At 45.0% G+C, this 21,620-nt stretch overlaps 1 protein-coding gene across 8 annotated transcripts in view; it reads right to left on the bottom strand.

Moving 5' to 3' along the window:
* Positions 1 to 1,351: 1,351 nt before the first annotated feature.
* LOC128345755 (zinc finger protein with KRAB and SCAN domains 8-like) overlaps positions 1,352 to 21,620 on the bottom strand; it is a 48,932-nt gene continuing 28,663 nt past the window's right edge. For 3 of the 8 annotated variants that reach the window (XM_053298169.1, XM_053298170.1, XM_053298171.1), the window contains 3 exons: positions 20,572 to 20,688; positions 11,026 to 11,142; positions 2,624 to 3,873 (listed from right to left, as the gene is read on the bottom strand). In XM_053298169.1, coding sequence (XP_053154144.1) covers positions 3,023 to 3,873; positions 11,026 to 11,142; positions 20,572 to 20,688 — 1,085 coding nt within the window. In that variant the 3' untranslated portion in view covers positions 2,624 to 3,022. Of the gene's footprint in view, positions 3,874 to 11,025; positions 11,143 to 19,807; positions 20,689 to 21,620 lie in introns of all 8 variants that reach the window. The other 5 variants (XM_053298172.1, XM_053298173.1, XR_008316632.1 and 2 more) reach the window with 5 other exon arrangements.

The following is a 21,620-nucleotide window of genomic DNA, read 5'->3' as shown; positions in this document are numbered from 1 at the left end:
TCAATCCCCTTCCAAATGATCCCTAGAATGAAATTGGCCCTTTTCACAGCTACCGCACAGTGAGTTGACACTTTCAACAAGCTGTCCACCACGACCTCAAGTTCCCTCTCCTGGTCAGTCACAGACAGCTCAGATCTCGTCAGCGTATACTTGGTTGGGGTTTTTCGTCCCAATGTGCATCACTTTACACTTGCAAACACTGAACTGCATTTACAATTTTGTCGCCCACTCACCCAGTTGGAGATCCTCACAATCTGTTTTGGATTTCATTACCCTAAATAGTTTGGTTTCATCTGCAAATCTGGCCACCTTGCTGCTTACTCCAACTTCTAGATCATTTATGAATAAACTATCCAAAAGGGCTTCCCCACAACCCTTCTGAGCAGTGGCCGGAGGTCTTGTGAAGGACCTGTTTTCATGTAGGGTGCTGTTTTCATTTAGTTCTTTTAAAAAATGGATATCCCTTCCTTTCTTTCAAACTGAAGTCAAGGTGGGTTGCAACAAATAAAAACCATTAAGGTTTAACTGCCTTAAAATTAAATATCTTGCCCACTATCAGATCGGCAACATGAGCAAACAGGAATGCCAATGTCAGAAATAGTTTACCCATTGAATTTCTCTTTGCTACAGACCTGTGATTTATTTAATGAAAATATCTATATCCTGCAGTACAGACATAGTTTTAAAGACATCATATAACACATTTTTAAATATGGCAGAAGAAGAAATTCAATAATATAATGTTAGCCACATTGAAGGAAGAGGCAAGCTGGTGCCAGGAGGTAGTATTTATTCTGTAAAGAATGCCCAAGGCTTTTTGACCTTGGGTCTTCCTCAGGGACAAACAGGGTTGCCAACTCTGACTAAAACTTTACCTGGAGATCCCTCCCACCAATATTTTTCACAGTATCAAGCCATTTGAATTTCCACGATTGCTTTCAATAAATATCTGGAGATTGATGCCAATTCATTCTCCAAGCTAGGTGTTCCAAACCCAGAAGCTGTTTTACTTGTGTGCGTGCAACTGTACCTGCATTCATTTCAAAAGTGACCATGGGTACAGGCCCCCTGAAATATTGAATGCAGACAGGGTGGACATCTGTACCTGTGTTATCTGAATAATTTGTGCCATTGTGCAGCCCTGTTCCTATGTACACAGATTGTACAAATGTTAATCATAACATCTGAATAGGACTAGTTTTTTCTTCATGGTTTCCATGATTTTTCCTATGAGTTTGTGTGCTTGTTAGCATTACTGCTTTTAAGCTACCAACTTCTGAAAAAATATTCTTCTCCTAGTTTACAAAAAATAGATTTCACACTCACACACACACACACACACACAGTCTGCTAGGTTTTGGTATTCCAAGACTTTATTGACATTTTTAAATTATTAATTACGACGTGCTGAGAAAATCTAAGCGGTTTAAAAAGGTAAAACACAGGGAGACAATGCCTGCCCACTGATTTACATTGTAATTAACTGAGTGGAGAAGTGTTGTTAGTGTCTTAAAACTAGAAATCAAAATATAGTTTACACAGAGGAGGTTCTACACTGCAATAGCCCCTGTACCAATACATCCAATACATTTCCCTCCATCTCAATCTAATTTTCCCATTTCACCAACTATAATTACCGTATTTACCCTAATACAAGATGACTCTGAATTTAAGACAACATATTTTAAAAAACAGAGGTTAAATACAGCTTATATGTATATTTACTCAAAAGGAAGAGGACTCTGAATTTAAGATGATCTCTTGATTTCTAACATCAAATAATGGAAAAAACCTAGTCTTGGATTCAGGTAAATACAGTTTTCAAAACAAAACAAAACACCCTCATTTATTCTTTTTCTGATATACATGAATACAAAAGCACTCAACTAAGTAAAAAGAAATCAAAATATGAAAGCTATTAAACATCTCTCTTCCCCACCCATAAACATCTAGTCCATAATGAGCTCTTGGTGTGCTTGTGGGGCGGTGGGGCAGGGTTTACTTTAAATGGGACTTACAGGTTGTTGTTTTGCTGTAAATGGGACTTAATGAGCCCTCCTGACAAAACTACTGTTTGAAGGTGCTGCTTGTCTCAACTTTACAGGGAGCAATACATAGATTTTAAATAGTAAATTCCTTGGGGGGCAAGGACCTGTGTATTTTTGGCTTCTAAAACTCTGTAAATTACCATCCATACACAGCTGACAAACTATAACCATGTGAAGGGTCATACCAGATAATTGGCACATGCGCCATACATTGCACCTGGCTTCTGACCAAACAATTATGAAATGTCTTTCTCAGTAGCCCTGTTCACACATTAAGGTCAACACTTTTGCAATTGTACAGTGTATACAGTTTCATATGTGTACACAGGTACAGTTATTCACATGATTTTTTGAACACAGATTATAAATACAAGGTACAGCGGTACACTTCCTGTCTCTACCATGCATTTGAGGTTCATTTTTAAATGAACACAGAGTAATTCACAGAAAACATGTATCTGTGTACAGATAGCTGTACAATTGTACCACATAATGTTTGAATGGGGCCAGTGTGGGATTCTTTTCTTTTTGATAAGATGCTCAGTGGAACAAGGGAATTCTCAACAGGATTGTGCATTAAATGATTTCTGGATATTACTATTGATCAGGGCATAGCAAGGTTGGAGTGGGCCCTCGGACAAAAAGTGAAGATGGGCCCCTGCCCCCTGCCTTCTGCTTCCCTCTGTGTCTTTACTCCAGAAGAACAGTAAGGAAGCTGTGAAAAACAAAACCTTCTCAGTATATCCTTTCTTTCACTCCTATTCAAATAATATCATACACTCCCCATCCCCAAGGACATTTGCTCCACCTTGTTCAATTACAGTCACACACCCGCTATTGATAATAATTAACAGAATGGAAGATTTGTGTAGCCCATTCCTATACTCATGTGGCATGGATAAGGTTTCTTTTCTATATAGATTCTCTGCTACGTAATGAAGATGAAATGTTGTTACCCTCTTAAAGCATAAACTCTATCCTAGATGAGTTATCTGGTGTCTCCGTAATTTATCCTTAATTGTAAAGGTTTTCCCACACTCAGGGCATACATAGGGTTTTTCTCCAGTATGAATTCTCTGATGTTGCATCAACTTATCTTTCCGATAAAAGTTTTTCCCACACTTAGGGCAGACGTGCACTTTCTCACCAGTATGGATTCTCTGATGTCTCAACAAGTTTGTTCTCTGATTGAAGCATTTCCCACACTGAGGACACTCAAAGGGTTTTTCTCCAGTATGAATGATCTGGTGTACCATTAATGCCCCTCGACACGTGAAGCTTTTCCCACACTCAAGACATTCATAAGGACTCTCTCCGGTGTGGATTTTCTGATGTCTAAGAAGCTTCGATCTAGGATAGAAACTTTTTCCACACTCGGAGCACTCGTACAATTTATTTTCAGTTCGGATTCTCTGGTGAGTATCAAGGTATGACTTTTGCTGGATGCTTTCCCCTGACATGGGACATTCACAGTGGCTGTCTCCAGGATGTTTCATCACAAGGCCTAATCTGCAGTTATATGTTATGCCATGCTTCAAGAACAAGGGCTTTCTTGGCCTTGAGTGTACTGCAGAAGTTTCACTCATGGTAGCTGTAAGATCTGAGAGCTTACTAGATTTATTCTGTCCTTCTACTGGCCTCATCTCCTGTTGCCTGACCCTCCTGACTCGCATATCTTCTCCTGACTCACGTCTCAGCTCAGGGATTTCAGACATCACAGGAAAATTCCATGGGGATATTTCTGTCAATGTTTTGTATGGTTCCTCTGGCTCCATTGTTCCCTGCTGAAGATTCTCCATTTTGATCCAGCTTCTCTTCTCATCACCTGAAGAGACAGAGAGAGGCATTTTGTCCATGCTCTGGTCATCTCTTTTCTAGATTCCTGCAACCTCATAAGAACATAAGAACAGCCCTGCTGGATCAGATCCAAGGCCTATCTAGTCCAGCATCCTGTGGCCCACCAGATGTCCCTGAGAAGCCCACAGACAAGAGCTGAGGGCACGCCGTCTCTCCTGCTGTTGCTCCCCTGCAACTGGTACTTAGAGCCATCTTGCCTCTTAGGCTGGAAGTGGCCTATAGCCCTCAGACAAGTAGACATTGATAGACCTGTCCTCCATGAATTTATCTAAACCCTTCTTAAAGCCACCCAAGCTGTTGGCTGTCACCAAATCTTGTGGCAGAGAATTCCATAGGCTGATTATGCATTGTGTGAAAAAGTACTTCCTTTTGTTGGTCCTAAATTTCTTGGCAGTCAGTTTAATGAGATGACCCTTCTTATGAGAAAGGGTGTTATGAGAGAGGGAGAAAAGGTTCTCTCCATCAACTTTCACACCATGCATGATTTTATAGACCTCTATCATGTCTCACCTCAGTCATTCTTTTTTCTAAAATAAAAAGCCCCAGGTGTTGTAGCCTTGCCTTCTAAGGAAGGTGCTCTAGGACCCTGATAATCTTGGCTGCCCTCTTCTGCAGCTTTCTATAATGTCCTCCTTAAGATATGGTGATTTTTATTTCCAATTTTTATTTCCAATCCCCTTCCTAGTGATTCCAAGCATGGAATTTGCCTTTTTCACAGCTGCCACACATGGAGTTGACACTTTCAACAAGCTCTCTACCACGACACCAAGGTTTATCTCCTGGTCAGTCACCAACAGCTCAGACCCCCATCAGCCTACATGTGAAGTTGGGTTGTTTTTGCCCCAATATGCATCACTAATAGACCTGAACCATATTTGCCATTTTGTTGCCTACTCCACCAGTTTGAAGAGATCCTTTTGGAGCTTCTCACAATCTGTTGTGGATTTCACTACTCTCAATAGTTTGGTATCTTCTGCAAATTTGGCCCCTAGATCATTTATGAACAAGTTAAAGAGCATTGGTCCCAATACAGATGCCTAGGGGGACCCTACTTCTTACTTCCCTCCATTGTGAAAACTATCCATTTATTCCTACCCTCTGTTTCCTGTCCTTCAACCAGTTACCAATCCACACATTAACCTGTCCCCTTCTCCCATGACTGCTAAGTTTACTCAAGAGCCTCTGACAGGGAACTTTGTCAAAAGCTTTTTGGAAGTCCAAGTATACTATGTCAACCAAATTACGTTTATCCACATGCCTGTTGACACTCTCAAAGAACTCCAAAAGGCTAGTGAGGCAAGACTTGACCTTGCAGAAGCCATGCCGATTCTCCTTCAGCAAAGCCTGTTCTTCTATGTTTTTGTCCTTAAGTATACTTTCCATCTATTTAGCCGGCACAGAAGTTAAGCTAACTGGCCTATAGTTTCCTGGATCTTCCCTGAATCACTTTTTGAAAACCAGAGTTACATTAGCTACTTTCCAGTCCTCTGGTGCAGAGCCTGATTGTAGGGGCAAATTACATATTTTTGCTAGGAGATCAGCAATTTCACATTTGAGTTCCTTCAGAACTCTTGGATGGATGCCATCTTGGCCTGGCGATTTGTTAATGTTTTGTTTTTCAAGACAGTTTAGAACATTATCTCTCATCATCTAAAATGGCCTAGTTCTTCAGCCTCCAAGCCTGAGAAACTGAGTTCTGGAGAGGTTATATGGTCAGTATCCTCCACCATGAAGACAAATGCAAAGAATTCATTCAGCTTCTCTGCAATCTCATCCTCCTTCATAATCCCTTTCCCCCTGGCTGGTTTTCTGCTTCTGATATATTTAAAGAAGTTTTTGTTATTGTCATGCTCCAAGGGGGAAGGTGTTCCTGGCCCTTTTTTACTCCAGACTCACAGAGTGCGAACAGCCAAGGTCAGCCTCAGAGTAAACCAGGGAAGGAGGTTACTTCATTACCTTAATCCTCCTCTTGGCTCACTGCATCCGGCTGGTTCCCTCTCCAGGAGAACTCTAGCTCTCATGCTCAAGAGCAGCCATCATTGGCTGTCTTGGCTTTAAATGCCCTAGTAGAGAGCTGACAGGGCTTAAAGCCTACTCCAAGCCCCAACCCTGGTCTCACTTCCTGCCATGCCCAACATGGCTGCCCCACTGGAGCTGTTCCCTGCAGCTCCCCCTGTCTCACCTGCTCAACCCCACCAGGACCTGACAGGCCAGGAACCATCTCGCCCCTGCTCCCTTTAAGGAAAGGCAGAAGCCCCAAAGGAGGAATGCCCTGTTCCCTGCTGGACTCCACAGGGCCCCACACAGGCAATCAGGTAATGCAACATCCTGAGGCTATTCTGACGATCAGGCGAAATCGGGCTAGGAGAGCCTAGCCCAATTTCGCCTGACCGTGTGAGCTACCAGGCGAGCCCGGTGGCTTGCAGGCAGTTGACCCGCCTAACTACCCCTCCCCTTAAACCGGGTTTGCAGAGCAGGCACTCCGCAAACCTGGTTTTTAAAATTGTGAGTAGCCGTGGTGCAGCTCCAGGTCGTGGCTACTCATGAGGAGATCCCCCGGCCGGGAGGCTAAAAAGCAGCCTCCTGGCTCGGAGATCTCTCCAGTATGCTCTGTGCACTTGTGCAGGGCACTTGCGCAGGGCATACTGGAGCTTCCGGGGGCCACAGCCGGAAGCTCCCCAGCCCCAGCCAGCTCCGTGATGGAGCCGGCAGTTGTGTGGGGGGCCGCTGCGGCTGCCCAGAGCAGACTGCTGCTCATCAGCAGGGAGAGCGGGCTAAGCCTGCTCTCCCCACAAACCCCCTAGAGGCTCTTCTCCACAATCATGAGAAGAGCCTCCCTGAGTTATTCCCCTTGACACTTCTAGCGATATGCTCCTCAAACTCTCTTTGCATCCCTTATTGTCTCCTTGGATTTCTTTTGCCAGAGTTTATGTTCCTTCCTGTTCTCTTCATTTGGGCAGGACTCCCATTTTCTGAAGGAAGTCTTCTTCCCTTTTATAGCTTCCCTGACTCTGCTTGTTAGATATGGCTGGTGTCCTCCTGAACTTGGTAGTACCTTTCTTCCTTCTTGGTATACATTCCAACTGATCTTGAGATTTGACCTTCCTGACTTCCCCTTTCAGCCTCCTTTTTACCCACCCCCTCATTTCTGAGGTTTCCTCTTCTGAAGTCCAATGCCTCTGTGTTGGACTTCCTTGGCAGTGCTCAACTCACATATAAGTGGAATTGGATCACACTATGGTCACTGTTCCCCAATAGTTCTACAACTCTGACATCTTGCACCAAGTTCTGGGCACCACTATGGATGAAGTCCAAGGTCATCTTTTCTCTGGTTGGTTCCATGCCCAACTGTTCTAGGGCATAGTCATTTAGCATGTCTAGAAATCTAACCTCTCTGTCAGTACATGCACTTGAATTTGCCCAATCTATGTGAGAGTAATTGAAGTCCCCCATTATTACAGCTCTGTCTCTCTTTTAGGCTTCTCTGATTTGCTTCTCCAACTCCAGGTCACTCTTAGCATTTTGATCCAGAGGGCAATAGTACATCCCTAATAACACATTTACTTTCAGTCCTCCTATTGTTACCCGTAATGATTCTGTGGAGGACTCCGGTCCTCCTCTGTTTTCTACCTTGTTGGTTTCTATTTAATATACAGTGCTACTCCAACCCCATTCCTCCCCTCCCTGTCCTTTATATCCAGGAATAACAGTGTCCCACTGGTTCTCACCATTTTACCAGGTTTCCGTTATGCCCACTATATCTATGTTTTAATTAATAACCAAACACTCCAGCTCACCCGTCTTGGCCCAGAGGCTGCTGGCATTGGTATATAAACACCTATACACCAAGTCTCTTACCTGGCATTGGCAGGTGCTATCCCTATTACTGTCATTTTGCCTTTTTGACCAGCTGTCATGTGTTTCCAACTGCTGTACTCCTGGTTCTACACTATCTCCTTCTGGTTTATTTGAAATGTTTTCACCCTTGCCCCTTCAGGGATTTTGCTTGCCAAACTAGATACCACCCAGTTCTTGTCAGCAACCCCTCAGGCATCTTTTAAAAAGCTGCTCTGTGACTTTTTGTATTTTAAGCGCCAGCAGCCTGGTTCCATCTTGGTTCAAGTGGAGCCTGTCCCTTCTGTACAGGCTTTGCTTGCCCCAAAATGCATCCCAGTGCCTAACAAATCTAAACCCCTCCTCTCAGCACCACTGTCTCAGACGCACATTGAGACCCCTCAGCTCCGCCTATCTCACTGGCCCTGCGCATGGAACAGGCAGGACTTCAGAAAACAGTACCCTGGAGGTCCTAGACTTCAATATGCTACCTAGCAGCCTAAATTTGGCTTCCAGGACCTCCCGGCTGCATTTTCCAACATCACTGGTGTCGCCGTGCACCATGACAGCTGACTCCTCCCCAGCACTGCCTAACAGTGGCGTGATAGCTGCAGTCTTTGCCCCGGCAGGTAGGTCACTGTACGGTCTACATGTGGGTCACAAACAGTGTTCCCTGTAACAGATAATCTCAGATGTTGTTGGTTATAGCTCCGATCATCCCCAGCTACAGTGGGCTTTGGCAGGGGATGCTGGGAGCTGTAGTCAACACCATCTGGGATTTCCTGATACAGGGAACACTGGTCACAAACCCATCTCCCAATGTCCCTAATGATTGAATCACCCACTTCTAGGAGGCCCCCAACCCCCAGAGCAGTGCCCTCTGGGCGACAATATTGGTGCATCACCCAAGGAAGGGGTCCCTTCTAAGAGGAGCACTCCCCTCTTCCTCAGACTGATGTCCTCATTCCCAGAAACCTTCATTCTCCATGACAGCAGAAGAGCTGTCAGCCTGGGAATGGGATGCCTCTATCACATCCCTGAGGGTCTGGTCTTCATACCCCTCTGCCTCCCTGAGCTTCTCCAGGTCACACACCTTGGCTTCAAGGGAACGAACTTGTTCCCTGAGAGCCAGAATCTCTTTGCGCCAAGCACATACCCACAACTTCTGTCCCTCAGGCAGATTGTCATACATACAACACTCCCTGCAATACACAGGAAAACACCCCCTCCCTGCTGGCATCCTACCTTCAAAACTGGTTTTATTGGCTATTTATAATATATGGAGCTTGTTTACTTGAATGGTCTTAGCTGCAGTTGTCAGCTAATTAAAAGGTCTGTCAGGTCTGCTTCCTCTTGCTCATGCCTTCAGTCATGGCTTCCCCACTGAAAGGGGACAACGGGCTCAAACCCTAGGAATTGTACTTTAGGAGGCAGCCAAAGACCTAGTCTCCCAAAACATCTCTCAAAATGTAGTTTCTAGAGTGGCTTGATAATAAAGCAGTGATAGGAGCAATGGCTGACATCTAGATTAATTGCTCCATAATAGAATCAGGGGCCATAGCTCAGTGATAGTGAATCCAGAAGGTCCCAGGTTCAATCCCTGGCATCTCCAGGTAGGGTTGGGAAAGACACCTGCCTAAATATTAGAGAGTCACTGCCAGTGAGTGCAGACAGTACTGAACTGGATGGACCAATGGTCTGGTTGGATATAAGGCAGCTTCCTATGCTCTTACTCCTGTGTAATCCTACTGAAATTAAATAATCCTTTAGAGTAACTCTCAAGTAGTACTGTTCAGTATGTAAGTCTGGATGCCAGCCATTAGTGTAAACATTTGATTTGTAGCCTCATTTTTTATTTGCATCCTGAGCATACATGTGTATATACACACACACACACACACACACACACACACACACACACACACACACAAGCATATTAATGCTGATGCTCACAGAATGTCTTACATTTGAATAGAAATGTATAGGATTGTGCTGCACTCCCTACCAAATTCAACGGGAATATTTCCCAGTACATATGCTCAAGATGGCCACTGTTTTGCTTGTCTACAAATTGATATCCTCAGAGAATCATAGGTGTCAACAAATGTAGACACCCTGATCTAAGCCAGCCCACTGAGATGTGTCTGTTGGCCACTTAGTTGCCTGTTTAGATAAGAACATATGAAAAGACCTGCTGGATCAGGTCCAAGGCGAATCCAGTCCAGTATACTGTTCTCCACAGTGGCCCACCAGATGGCTCTGGGAAGCTCACAGGCAAGAGTAAAGCTATGTCCTCTCTCCTGCTGTTGTTCCCCTGCAAATGGTATTCAGATACATCCTGTCTCTGAGCCTGAAGGTAGCCATCAAGACCTAAAGCCCTCAAGACCAATAGCCACTGATAGATCTGTCCTTCATTTAAAGCTAAGCTAGATGCTAAAGAGGTGTAGCGAAAGTCTTGTTTATGGCAACCAAAAGCTGCTGACAGAGCATTTGAGGGGATGGATGATGGGGATTAGGCACCAAATCACTCCTCTCACTTCTCAAAGTGGCCCCACAGGAAAAAGAGTTGCTGACCAGAGAAAGCAGAAACTCTGTCAACATTGTTCATGGATTCTCTGATGCATAATCAGCATATTCTTCTGACTGAAACTCCTTCCACATTTGGGGCATTCGTAAGGCCTCTGTCCTCTGTGAGTTTTCTGGTGTCTGATCACTTGATCTCTACGAGAAAAGTTTTTCCCACATTTGCGGCATTTGAACGGTTTCTCTCCTGTGTGGGTTCTCTGATGGCACATCAGATGGGCTCTCTGTCTGAAGCATTTCTCACACTGAGGACACTGGTATGGTTTCTCTCCCGTATGGATTCTCAGATGTCTTGTTAATACTCCTCTTGCGGCGAAGCTTTTCCCGCACTCGGGACATTGATAACGTTTCTCTCCAGTATGGCTGCTCTGGTGACTAATCAAATTAGCTCTCAGAGGGAAACTTTTATGGCACTCAGAACATTCATATGGTTTAACTCCTGCTTGGATTCTCTGGTGTTTATCAAGGCATGGGTCTTGCTGTGAATTTTTTATGGAAAATGCACAGTGATCCATTTGAGAGTGTTTCATAACCGGTTCTGATCTGTAACCGTACTTTCTGCCATACTTAGAGTCCAAGAGCCTTTTTGCCTTAGAATGCGCCAAAAAATGTTCACTAACAGAAGCTGTATGACCTTTTTGGTGCTCACTGAATTGATTCTCTCCCTTCACTGGCCTCTTCCCCAGATCCACACTGAACTCACATCTTTGCTCATGCGCAGCTGCTGTCACAGGAACATTCCACTGAGATATTTCTGCTAACATCTCAATCTCACCCTGCTGGGAGTTCTCCACCTTGATCTTGCTTCTGTTCTTGTCACCTGAAGAGAAAGAGAGAGGAATTTTGTCCACATGTTGATCACCTCTTTTCTAGATTTCTGAAGCCTCCTCCTTGGGAGCCTTCTCTCCTGCTATATATTGCTCCCCCCACCCCCCAATTGATTTGTGATGTGTGTGCTGATAAACTCATCCTTCTTTCTTTTCCTAACCCAGGCCTTGACACACTTTCTTTGGATCTAGAAGCCAGCCCAAAAATTTAGAAGCCAGACAATAGACATTAGACAAAAATTACCAGACTTAGTAATGGTTCTGCTGTGGGATAAGTAGATGGGCTTCTCTTTATTCCCTTTACAAGGAACATACTTAGAACAGAATCAGGACTGCTTGGGATAAATAAGGATGTTATTAAATAACTCCACCTCTGAATATCTCAGTCTAGGTGCCACAGTTAGATTTTTAGGCCCTGTCCTAGCCATTGTGGTTGTTGCTCCCTGAAAACCAGGGGTCTCAAACTGAGACCCTCTTGCAGATGTTGGCCTACAACTCCCATTGTCTCTGGCTCCTGGCAATTGTGTTTGGGAATTATGGGAGTTGTAGTCCAACTCCCTCCAGTTTGAGGCCCCTGCTGGAAAGGAAATGTGGCTGTTTTGCATAATGGATTCTACTTCTGCTAGTCATGGGGAATGATTTATGTAAAGAGCTGCCCTGTATAGATGGCTCAAGGGGGTAGTAAACTCGGGGAGGTGCCTGGGTATAGGGGTACATAGAAAGCTGCCTTATACCAAGTCAAACCATTGGTCCTCAGTACTATCTACTCTAATAATGGCTCTCTGAGGTGTCAGGCAGGAGTCTTCCCCCAACTCTACCTAGAGATGCCAGGGATTGAACTTGGAACCTTCTGTGTGCAAAGCAGATACTCTTATCACTGAGCTACTGTCCCATCCCCTGAGGTCCAACAACGGGCACACTGAGGAAGTAAGAAAAAAACAAAACTGGATAAAACTTTCAATAGCACATGATGGTCTTTGCTCTTTGGTCAGTTAAAAAAAGCAGATGTTATATGCACATATAAATCTCCAGAACAATGTTTTATTGGATGTGCAGCTTGACTGGCTTGCTCGTCACCTGGGCAAAACACTCAAAAGTGCTGCACCTTGCTTTCTATGAGCTTTGCTGGTTAAAAGAGGCCTCTTTCCCTGCCTCCGCAAAATAAGTACAGTGATGATGGCCCCTCTTTTCCAGCCCCTGCTTCAATCCTCAAGCTAGCCCTGCTGATTTAATCCCATTGCTCACATATATCACATCACAGTGGTCTGCTGGTGGGGACGGGGGAGAAAAGCATACAGACTTAAAACTTGAGAACCTAGGCAGACTTGAAACCTGGGAAGCAGTCAGAGACCTCTTGCATACCATGCAGCCTCACAAAATGGCTGAATTCTCACCCTCAGAAAATCTCCTATGTGGCTTCTCTGATGTTAATCAAGGTAGCATTTATCTATTGCTCTGAGTCCCTGCTCAACATGGGATCATGGGATGCCCATGTGGCTTCTCTACAATGGATTTATCATAACACACATCTCAAACTGCTGGAATATGTTTTCCCGTATGTGCAACACACTCCTATGCATGCTTAGTCACATTTGAGTTAAGAATTTTGTCACTTTTTGAGTTAACCCCTGCTAACTGGGCAAAGAGGCACCTCTAAAAGTGGTGCCTCTCTTATATTTAGCAGAGTAAACGTCTCTATTCAGCCCAGCTTAGCTCCTTCCCAGTGGCTGTTGCTGCTGTCCCCCTTGGGTTTCTTTTTAGATTTTGAGCCTTTTGGGGACAGGAAACCATTTTCTTCCTAGAAAGTAGTACATCACCTAAATGGAAGATTAGATTAGAAAATAAAATCTCCAGGCTTAGATCAGATGCTAGTAAATTGAAAGATATGAAAGACAAGAAGCTGAAGAATGAAAACACCAAACAGTATCTGATTCAAAAATACCACCTAGATTCAAGGAAAATTAGAGAAGTCCTGGAAATAATAAAGCAGCAAATAACAGCAGTGTCAAAGAAGATTAGCAGATATGAAGCCAGAACTACACAACACAGGCAGAATCTCCAATTCCAGTCGAATCAGAGACGTTTCTACCAAAGCATAGAAGGAGAAACTGCAAGAAACATCGAAACACCAAATAAAGAAGAAACAGTGCAATTCTGGGGGAAATTATGGGACAATCCAATAGATTATAATAAAAAAGCAGGCTGGATGAAAGAGGTAAAAAAATGTAACCAACAAATGCAAGATCTGATAACACCAGAATTAATAAGTGAAAGAGCAAAGAAAATCAAAAATTGGACTGCTCCAGGCGACAATGAACTGCATGGCTTTTGGCTTAAACACCTAACAAGCCTTCATAAACAACTATCAAAACAGTTCAATCACATTTTGCAAGGAGGTGATATTGAACAATGGCTAACAACTGGGAAAACTCATCTCATCATGAAAGACCCAGCAAAAGGTGCAGTTCCAAGTAATTATAGACCGATAACCTGCCTGCCAACCATGTTCAAATTATTAACTGGAATAATAGCAGATGAAGTGATGCAACACTTATTAACTAACAAACAGCTTCCAGTTGAACAGAAAGGAAATTGCCTGAACACCAGAGGCACAAAAGACCAGCTGCTGATTGACAAAATGATTTTAGAAAATTGCAAGAGAAGAAAAACCAATCTAAGTGTTGCATGGATCGACTACAAGAAAGCCTTTGATTCATTGCCTCACACATGGATACTAAAATGTTTAGAAACAACTGGTGTCAGCAAAAACATTCAGATATTTATTTAAAAAGCAATGAGCATGTGGAGTACACAGTTAACAATCAATGGCGAGACACTTGGACAGGTTAGCATTAGAAGAGGCATTTTCCAAGGGGACTCACTATCCCCTCTGTTTGTAATTGCCATGACCCCACTTTCACAAATACTAAACAAAACCGGCCTCGGGTACCAAATATCTAAAACATCAAGTAAAATCAATCATCTGCTGTACATGGACAATCTGAAGTTGTATGGAAAGTCCCAGTCAGAAATCGAATCACTGCTAAACACTGTCTGTATATTCAGTAGCGATGTGGCAATGGAGTTTGGACTAGACAAGTGTGCTGCATTAATAATGAACAGAGGGAAAATAAGAAAAATAGAAGGAACAGAACTGCCCAATAGAAGCAAGATCAAGAACCTGGAAGAGAAAGAACCTTACAAATACTTGGGCATTCTCCAGGCTGATAACATCGCACACAGTGAAGTTAAAAGAAAAATTGGAAGTGAACACATCAGGAGAGTTAGAAAAATCCTCAAGTCCAAACTCAATGGCGGGAACACCATACAAGCCATAAATACCTGGGCTATACCTGTTATCAGATACACTGCAGGACCCAGGCAGAGCTAGAGACGCTAGATAGTAAGACCAGGAAAATCATGACCATCAATCATGCTCTGCACCCCTGCAGTGATGTCGATAGGCTATACCTCCCTCGCAGCTCAGGTGGATGAGGAATGCTGCAAGTCCATCAAACAGTAGATGAGGAGAAAAGAGGCCTTGAAGAATATATCAAGGACAGTGTAGAAGATGCACTTCAAATGGTCAATAATGCGAAACTATTCAACACCAATGAAACAAAGCAGGCCTACAAGAAAGAACAAGTCAAGAACAGAGCAGAAAAATGGAAAAATAAGCCACTGCATGGTCAATATTTGCACAATATAAGTGGAAAATCAGACATCACCAAGACCTGGCAATGGCTTAAGAATGGCAACTTGAAGAAAGAAACAGAGGGTTTAATACTGGCTGCACAAGAACAGGCACTAAGAACAAATGCAATAAGAGCAAAAGTAGAAAAATCCACCACAAACAGCAAGTGCCGCCTTTGTAAAGAAGCAGATGAAACCGTGGACCACCTAATCAGCTGTTGTAAAAAGATCGCACAGACTGACTACAAACACAGGCATGACAAAGTAGCAGGGATGATACACTGGAACATCTGCAAAAAATACAAGCTACCTGTAGCCAAAAATTGGTGGGACCATAAAATGGAAAAAGTTGAAGAAAATGAAGATGTAAAAATATTATGGGACTTCCGACTACAAAGAGACAAACATCTGCCACACAATACACCAGATATAACTGTAGTCGAGAAGAAAGAAAAACAAGTCAAAATAATCGACATAGCAATACCAGGGGATAGCAGAATAGAAGAAAAAGAAATAGAAAAAATCACCAAATACAAAGATCTACAAATTGAAATTGAAAGGCTGTGGCAGAAAAAGACCAGAATAATCCCAGTGGTAATTGGCGCCCTGGTTGCAGTTCCAAAAGACCTTGAAGAGCACCTCAACACCATAGGGGCCACAGAAATCACCATCAGCCAATTACAAAAAGCAACTTTACTGGGAACAGCCTATATTCTGCGATGATATGTATAACAATCCTCTCTAATAAAATGCTTGGTGTCCGTCTGTGGACGGACACCAAGCGTGCGTTCGTGCCTCGCCTGTTCTGGGCATGCGCGGAGCAAGGCAGGCACGACACAGAGCAGGCCTGTGTCGTGTGCCTGTCGTGCCTGCCTGTGCCTGTCGTGCCTGCCTTGCACAGAGCAAGGCAGGCACGACAGGCAGGACCTGGTGGCCATCTTGGGCGGCCAGAAACGGCCGCCCCGAAGAAGCCAGAACTGCGGAGGAGGGGGACACTGGCCGAGGCGGCGGCGAAGCCGCCACCTCGGCTAGAGGCCGCGGCACGGCCTGGCTGCGCCTGCCTGGCTGCGCCGCCTGGCTGCGCCGCCTGGCTGCGCCGCCGAAGCCGGGCGGGGGGAGGAGGCAGCGGGGGAAGCCGGCCGAGGTGACCTGCAGCCGGGCGGCTGGGAGTCCTTGGGGCCCTTGCCCGGCCGGGGAGACCGCCGGGAATGTGAGGCGGGGGCGGACCGGACCGGACCGGCAGTGGCGCCCCCAGAGTCCGCCCGGCCGCCGCCGCCGCCCGCTCTCCCGCCCTCCCAGCTGCCCAAATTCTCCTTCCCCGCTCCCCCCCCCAAATGATTAAGGGCCAAAATGGCCCAGGAGAATGCCTCCATGGCCGCCACCCGCCCTCCCAGCTGCCCGTGACCTCCTTACCTGAAGCAGCCCGCAACAGTCAGGCGAACTAAAAGCAGTTTTTGCGAAGAAGAGAGGAGCTCCTGAACAGAGCTCCTCTCTGTGCTAAGCCTCTTCCCAAACTGGTGCTTTGGGCGCAAAGGACGCCTATTGTGTCCTTTGCGTCCATAGCAACAGTTTGGGCATTGGCTTAGCACAGAGAGGAGCTCTGTTCGGGAGCTCCTCTCTTCTTCGCAAAAACTGCTTTTAGTTCGCCCGACTGTCGCGTGCTGCTTCAGGTAAGGAGGTCTCGGGCAGCTGGGAGGGCGGGAGGGGGGCAAAGGCCCAAGGGAGTGGGGCAGGGGGGGGAAACTCTCCCCTACTAGTGCCCGTTATTACAATGGGCCTGAAAACACTAGCTGACAATAAAATTCAGCCATCCCAGGTCCTTGGGAAGGACTCGATGTCTGGATAAAACAAACCAGTCAATAACACCTGTCTGACTGTGTAAATAAATAATAATAATAACAATCCCATTTGCTCCATGAAGATTATTTCTGAGTAAATCTACACAGGACCCGCCCACCTTAGAAAATTTCTAAAACTTATTGCTCGGTGGGTAGAATGCAAACTTTGCATGCAGAAGATTCCAAGTTCAGTCTTCTCCATCTCTAGTTAAAAATATCTTGGGTGATAGGGGTGGGAAATACCTTTGCCCGAGAATTAACAGAGCAACTGCCCATGTCAGAGTCAGTGTTCTCTCTAATTTTCTTTCATCTGTGTGCAGAATGAGTTTTGTTCTGGGCAGCAGTATCAAGGTAGTGTGTGCACATGTGCATTCAGAATGAGGCTTTCCTGATTCAACCTGAGCGGGATCTAAAATTAACTGAGTGGACATAAAAAAACTTGTGAGTGAGCGCATATGCGCACACCTTAGAGTGAACACTAGTCAGAGTAAACAGTACTGAGGTGTCTGGACCAATGTTCCAACTTGCTATGAGACCACTCCATATGCTCATTCCAGAGCTCATAAGGGTGAGGATTGCAATGACAGAAACAATGGCTTAAAATATGTTCTATTGTCATAGGAACATAGGAAACTGCCACATACTGAGTCAGACCATTGGTCTATCTAGCTCAGTATTGTCTTCACAGACTGGCAGCAGGTTCTCCAAGGTTGCAGGCAGGAATCTCTCTTAGCCCTATCTTGGAGAAGCCAGGGAGGGAACTTTCTGCTCTTCCCAGAGTGGCTCCATCCCGAGGGGAATATCTTACAGTGCTCACACTTCTAGTCTTCCATTAGCTAAGGGGATAAGTCATGCTTGCTACCACAAGACCAGTTCTCCTCTCCCATGACTCATAATTGATGACTGCCCAGTAGTTACTGAGGTGGGTCTCACGATCCGTGAGACCCACTTTTGTTAGAAGTGCGGGGAGAGCGGGCTAAGCCCACTCTCCCTGCAGACAAGTGGGCAGGGAGCCCTGGGCGACTGGATCGGCCACCCACACGATGGCTGGCTCCGAGATGGAGCGGGGGCTGCGTGGCCCCCGCAAGCTCCAGTCTCGGGGCATACTGCGCAGGGCATACTAGGGAGACCCCCGAGCCGGGAGGCTGCTTTTAAGCCTCCCGGCCGGGGGTCTACTCATGAGTAGGCACAGTGCAAAGCTGCGCCGCGGCTACTCATGAGCCTAAAAAGCAGGTTTGCTGGAGCGCTCGCTCCGGAAACCTGCTTTTTAGTAGGGGTTCTCGAGCGGGTTACCCGCTCAAGAACCATCGGGCTCGGCTGAGAGCCCGGTGGTTCTTATGACCAACAAAAGTCGGGCTAGGCTCTCCTAGCCCGATTTTTGTTGGTCGTGAGAATCGCCCCATTATGTTCTTCTAAAGGAACTTGCCTGATACGGAGTCTTAACCTTGGTCTATCTAGCTCACTAGTATCTACACTGATTGGGTGTAGGCTCTACAGGTATTTCCCAGCCCTAGAGAAATATCTTGAGATCCCAGGGATTGAACATGGGACCTAGAAGCTCTTCCACCAAGCTATGATCTTTCCCCTAATATAGTGATATATTATCCGCAGTCTAAAATCCTTCTAAGTCCACAAGTGAGCAACATTAAGAGAATATCATAGGTAGAAATCTTACACTGAATCAGACCCTTGCTCCATCTACCTCAGTAGTGTCTACATTGACTGAGTGTAGCAGGCACTAAAGGTATTTCTCAGTCCCTCCAGGAGATGCAAGGGATTGAATCTGGAACCTTCTGCAAGCAATACAGATGCTCAGCCCCACTCTGTCAGGCCACCAGTGTTCCCTCTAAAGCGTGCACATGTGTGCACACTCACACATTTTTAATGTCCACTCAGTTAACTTTAGATCTCGCTCAGGTTGAATCAGGAAGGCCCCACCCTGAATGCATGTGCGCGCACACTGCCTTGATACTGCCACCCAGAACAAATTAATTCCAAACACAGATGAAAAAAATTAGGGAGAACACTGCAGACCACTGGTTCATCTAGCTCAGTATTATCCCCACTGACTGGCAGCAGCTTTTCAGAGTTTTCGATTAGTCACTTAGCCCTATCTAGAGATGCCAAGGATTGAACCTGGGACCTTCTGCATGGAAAGCAGATGCTATTTCTCTGAGCTACAGTGCTTCCCACTTCCCCAAACAGTCAGAAGTCTGGGGTGGCTCAACAGGGCTTAATGTTCTTTTCCATGAGAGAGAGCACTGGAGACATATAGTAACTTTTGAATATCTGTTTATTTATAAATATACAAGCAGTGCCTATTGGATGCAAAGAGACGCCTAAAAACAGGCAGTCCAACAACGAATCCTGCTTCAGACTTTCAAAGAGCAATGGCACCCCAAGGATGCTTCTGTTTTAGCCACCAGCTAAAAACTCTCAGCTCTGATACTTTCTGTATTCAGCTTAAAACTTGCTACAAACTCCTTTACTATCCCTTCCCGCTAGCTAAAGGGTACTATTTTCCAAAGTGAGAGGAAGATAAATGTTCAGCCATAAAGGAACATTCATGTTACTTTGTTAAGCTAAGTTCTTGTCCAATCATTCCTTTCCCCTTTGATAGACCCATTCACAGCAATCAAGGCAGAAATATTCTTCACAATACACAACCTAAGCCAGCCTACTTGCAGGGCTGTATAATACTGCAATTCCATTAGCATCTAGAATCTCCACACAATTTTGTATTGGGCACACAATTCAGCTTCCTAAGAATCTCAGCTTTCATTTAAACAAAAAGCTACAAAGGTTCCTTGTACATGTGTGCACAAGGCCTGCTGAAATCTCAGAAGCTAGAGGTGTTGGCTGAACAAGATTTCCAAGTGAGGTTTCAATGCCCAGCATAGATCCATATAAAGAAAAAACATGAATCAGTTATGCAAAATCAGGGAAAACATACAAATCTGCCAAATTTGCATAATGAATTTGGTTGCAGAATTTTGGTTGCAGAATTTGGATTTTGTGCAGAATTTGTTTTTTAAAGCACAGACTATGGTAATCCTGCCAATTAGTTCCTAACAAAATGAAATTTAGTTGTGACACTGCCAAAATTTAATACTGTTTACTGTCCTACATGAATTCTCTGGTGGTTAGCCAGTGTGCCTTTGTGACCAAAGCATTTCCCACACTCAAGACATTCATAATATGTCTCTTGTCTATGAGTTCTCTGGTGTCTGATCAACTCATCGCTCCGAGAGAAGCTTCTCCCACACTCGGGGCATTGGTGAGGCTTTTCTCCTGTATGGATTCTCTGATGTCTCATCAGATGAGCTCTCTGACTGAAGAATTGGCCACACTGAGAGCATTCAAAGGGTCGCTCTCCAGTATGGATTCTCACATGCCTGATTAATGTCCCTCTAGTCAGGAAGCTTTTCCCACACTCAGGACAGCCATAAAGTCTCTTTCCTGCATGAATCCGTCTCAACAAATTCTCTCTTTGATGGAAACCTTTCCTGCCCTCAGAACATTCATATGATTTCTCTCCAGCATGGAGTTTCTGATGTCTCATCAAGTTTTCTCTCTGCCTGAAGTGTTTCCTACACTCAGGATATTCAAAAGGTTTCTCTCCTGCTTGGATTCTCTGATGTTTATCAAGGTATGACGTTTGCTGCAAATTGTCCCCCCACACCTGATATTCAAAGTGGTCCTCTCCAGTATTTTTCATAACAAGTCCTGATCTGTAGTGGTATCTTCTACCATACTTGGAGACTAAGGGTTTTTCTGCCTGAGAGGGCACTGCAGAGGTTTCAGGTATGGAAGTTGAAAGACCCTCAGAGAGGTCATTGGATTTGTTCTTGCCCTCCACTGGTTTCTTTCCCTTTTCCCAATCGGACTCACATCTTTGCTCACGAATAGCAACCGTCGTGGGAAAGTTCCATTGCGATAATTCTTCTAACATCCCCAACTCTCCTTGCTGAAGGTCCTCCATCTTGAGTTGCCTTTTCTTCTCATCACCTGAAGAGACAGAGAGAAGCATTTTGTCTATGTTCTGATCACCTCTGTTCTAGATTCCTGCAACCTCCTTCTTGATGTCTTTCCCTTCTGCCCTCTCTCATCAGCAGAATTAGCAAGTCTTTGCTAAAACTCACGTTTCTTTCGTGAACAGCGAAAGAAATAAAAGAAAATCAAAACTCTGCAGCAAAGAACAAACTCAAATCCCCCTGAATCGTATACATTATGCAATGTCCATGAATCAAGCAAATGTATGTGTTTTACCTCATAGGCTTGTTGCGAGAGCAAATATAAACACGTACACCACTCTGGGATAGTTGGAGGAATAGCAGGATATAAATGTAATAAATAACCTTGAAGGCCAAAATGTACTGCACTTTCTCTAATCGTGTACTTATTGTACAAGTGTTGAACATAATGACTGAATCGGGCCAATGACTCCCTTTCCTATCTGCAAGCGGGTGCTCAGCATTCTAAGGCCATGTTGCCGAGGCAACTGGGGCAACATATAAGCATTCTCAGACTATGTCACCAAGCCAGGCAGTGGCTGTAGGAGCATTCTTAGCTCATGTCAGTAGTGAGAGGACGAGGGGAAAGAGGTAGCATACCCCACTGGGGGGGTGTTTGTGGGGGAAATGAACAGCATGTCCATGCTGGTGAGGAAGGGAAGTGACAGTGGGTGGCATGGAGGACCACGGACTGGTGTCCATAGCAGCAGGGGGCTGGCACTTGCCACCCCTGCACCCCTCCTCATGCCTGTGCCTGAGGTGACCACCTTGCCCTGCCCCCTGGGTCACCCCGGCCTCTCTCTGACTGAAGCTTTTTTAGCCTCACTGGGTTCTCAGATGTTCAAGTAAAGCAGTTGTTTTGAGAGAAACGTTTCTTACATAGTAAAGGCATTTGCAAGGTTTCTCACCTGTACGGGTTCAAGGTAT

Source organism: Hemicordylus capensis, chromosome 2, assembly GCF_027244095.1.
Source record: "Hemicordylus capensis ecotype Gifberg chromosome 2, rHemCap1.1.pri, whole genome shotgun sequence".
Classification (NCBI taxonomy): Eukaryota; Metazoa; Chordata; class Lepidosauria; order Squamata; family Cordylidae; genus Hemicordylus; species Hemicordylus capensis.
The sequence above is the reverse complement of the archived record's forward strand: the minus strand, read 5'-3'. Positions and strand labels throughout refer to the sequence as shown.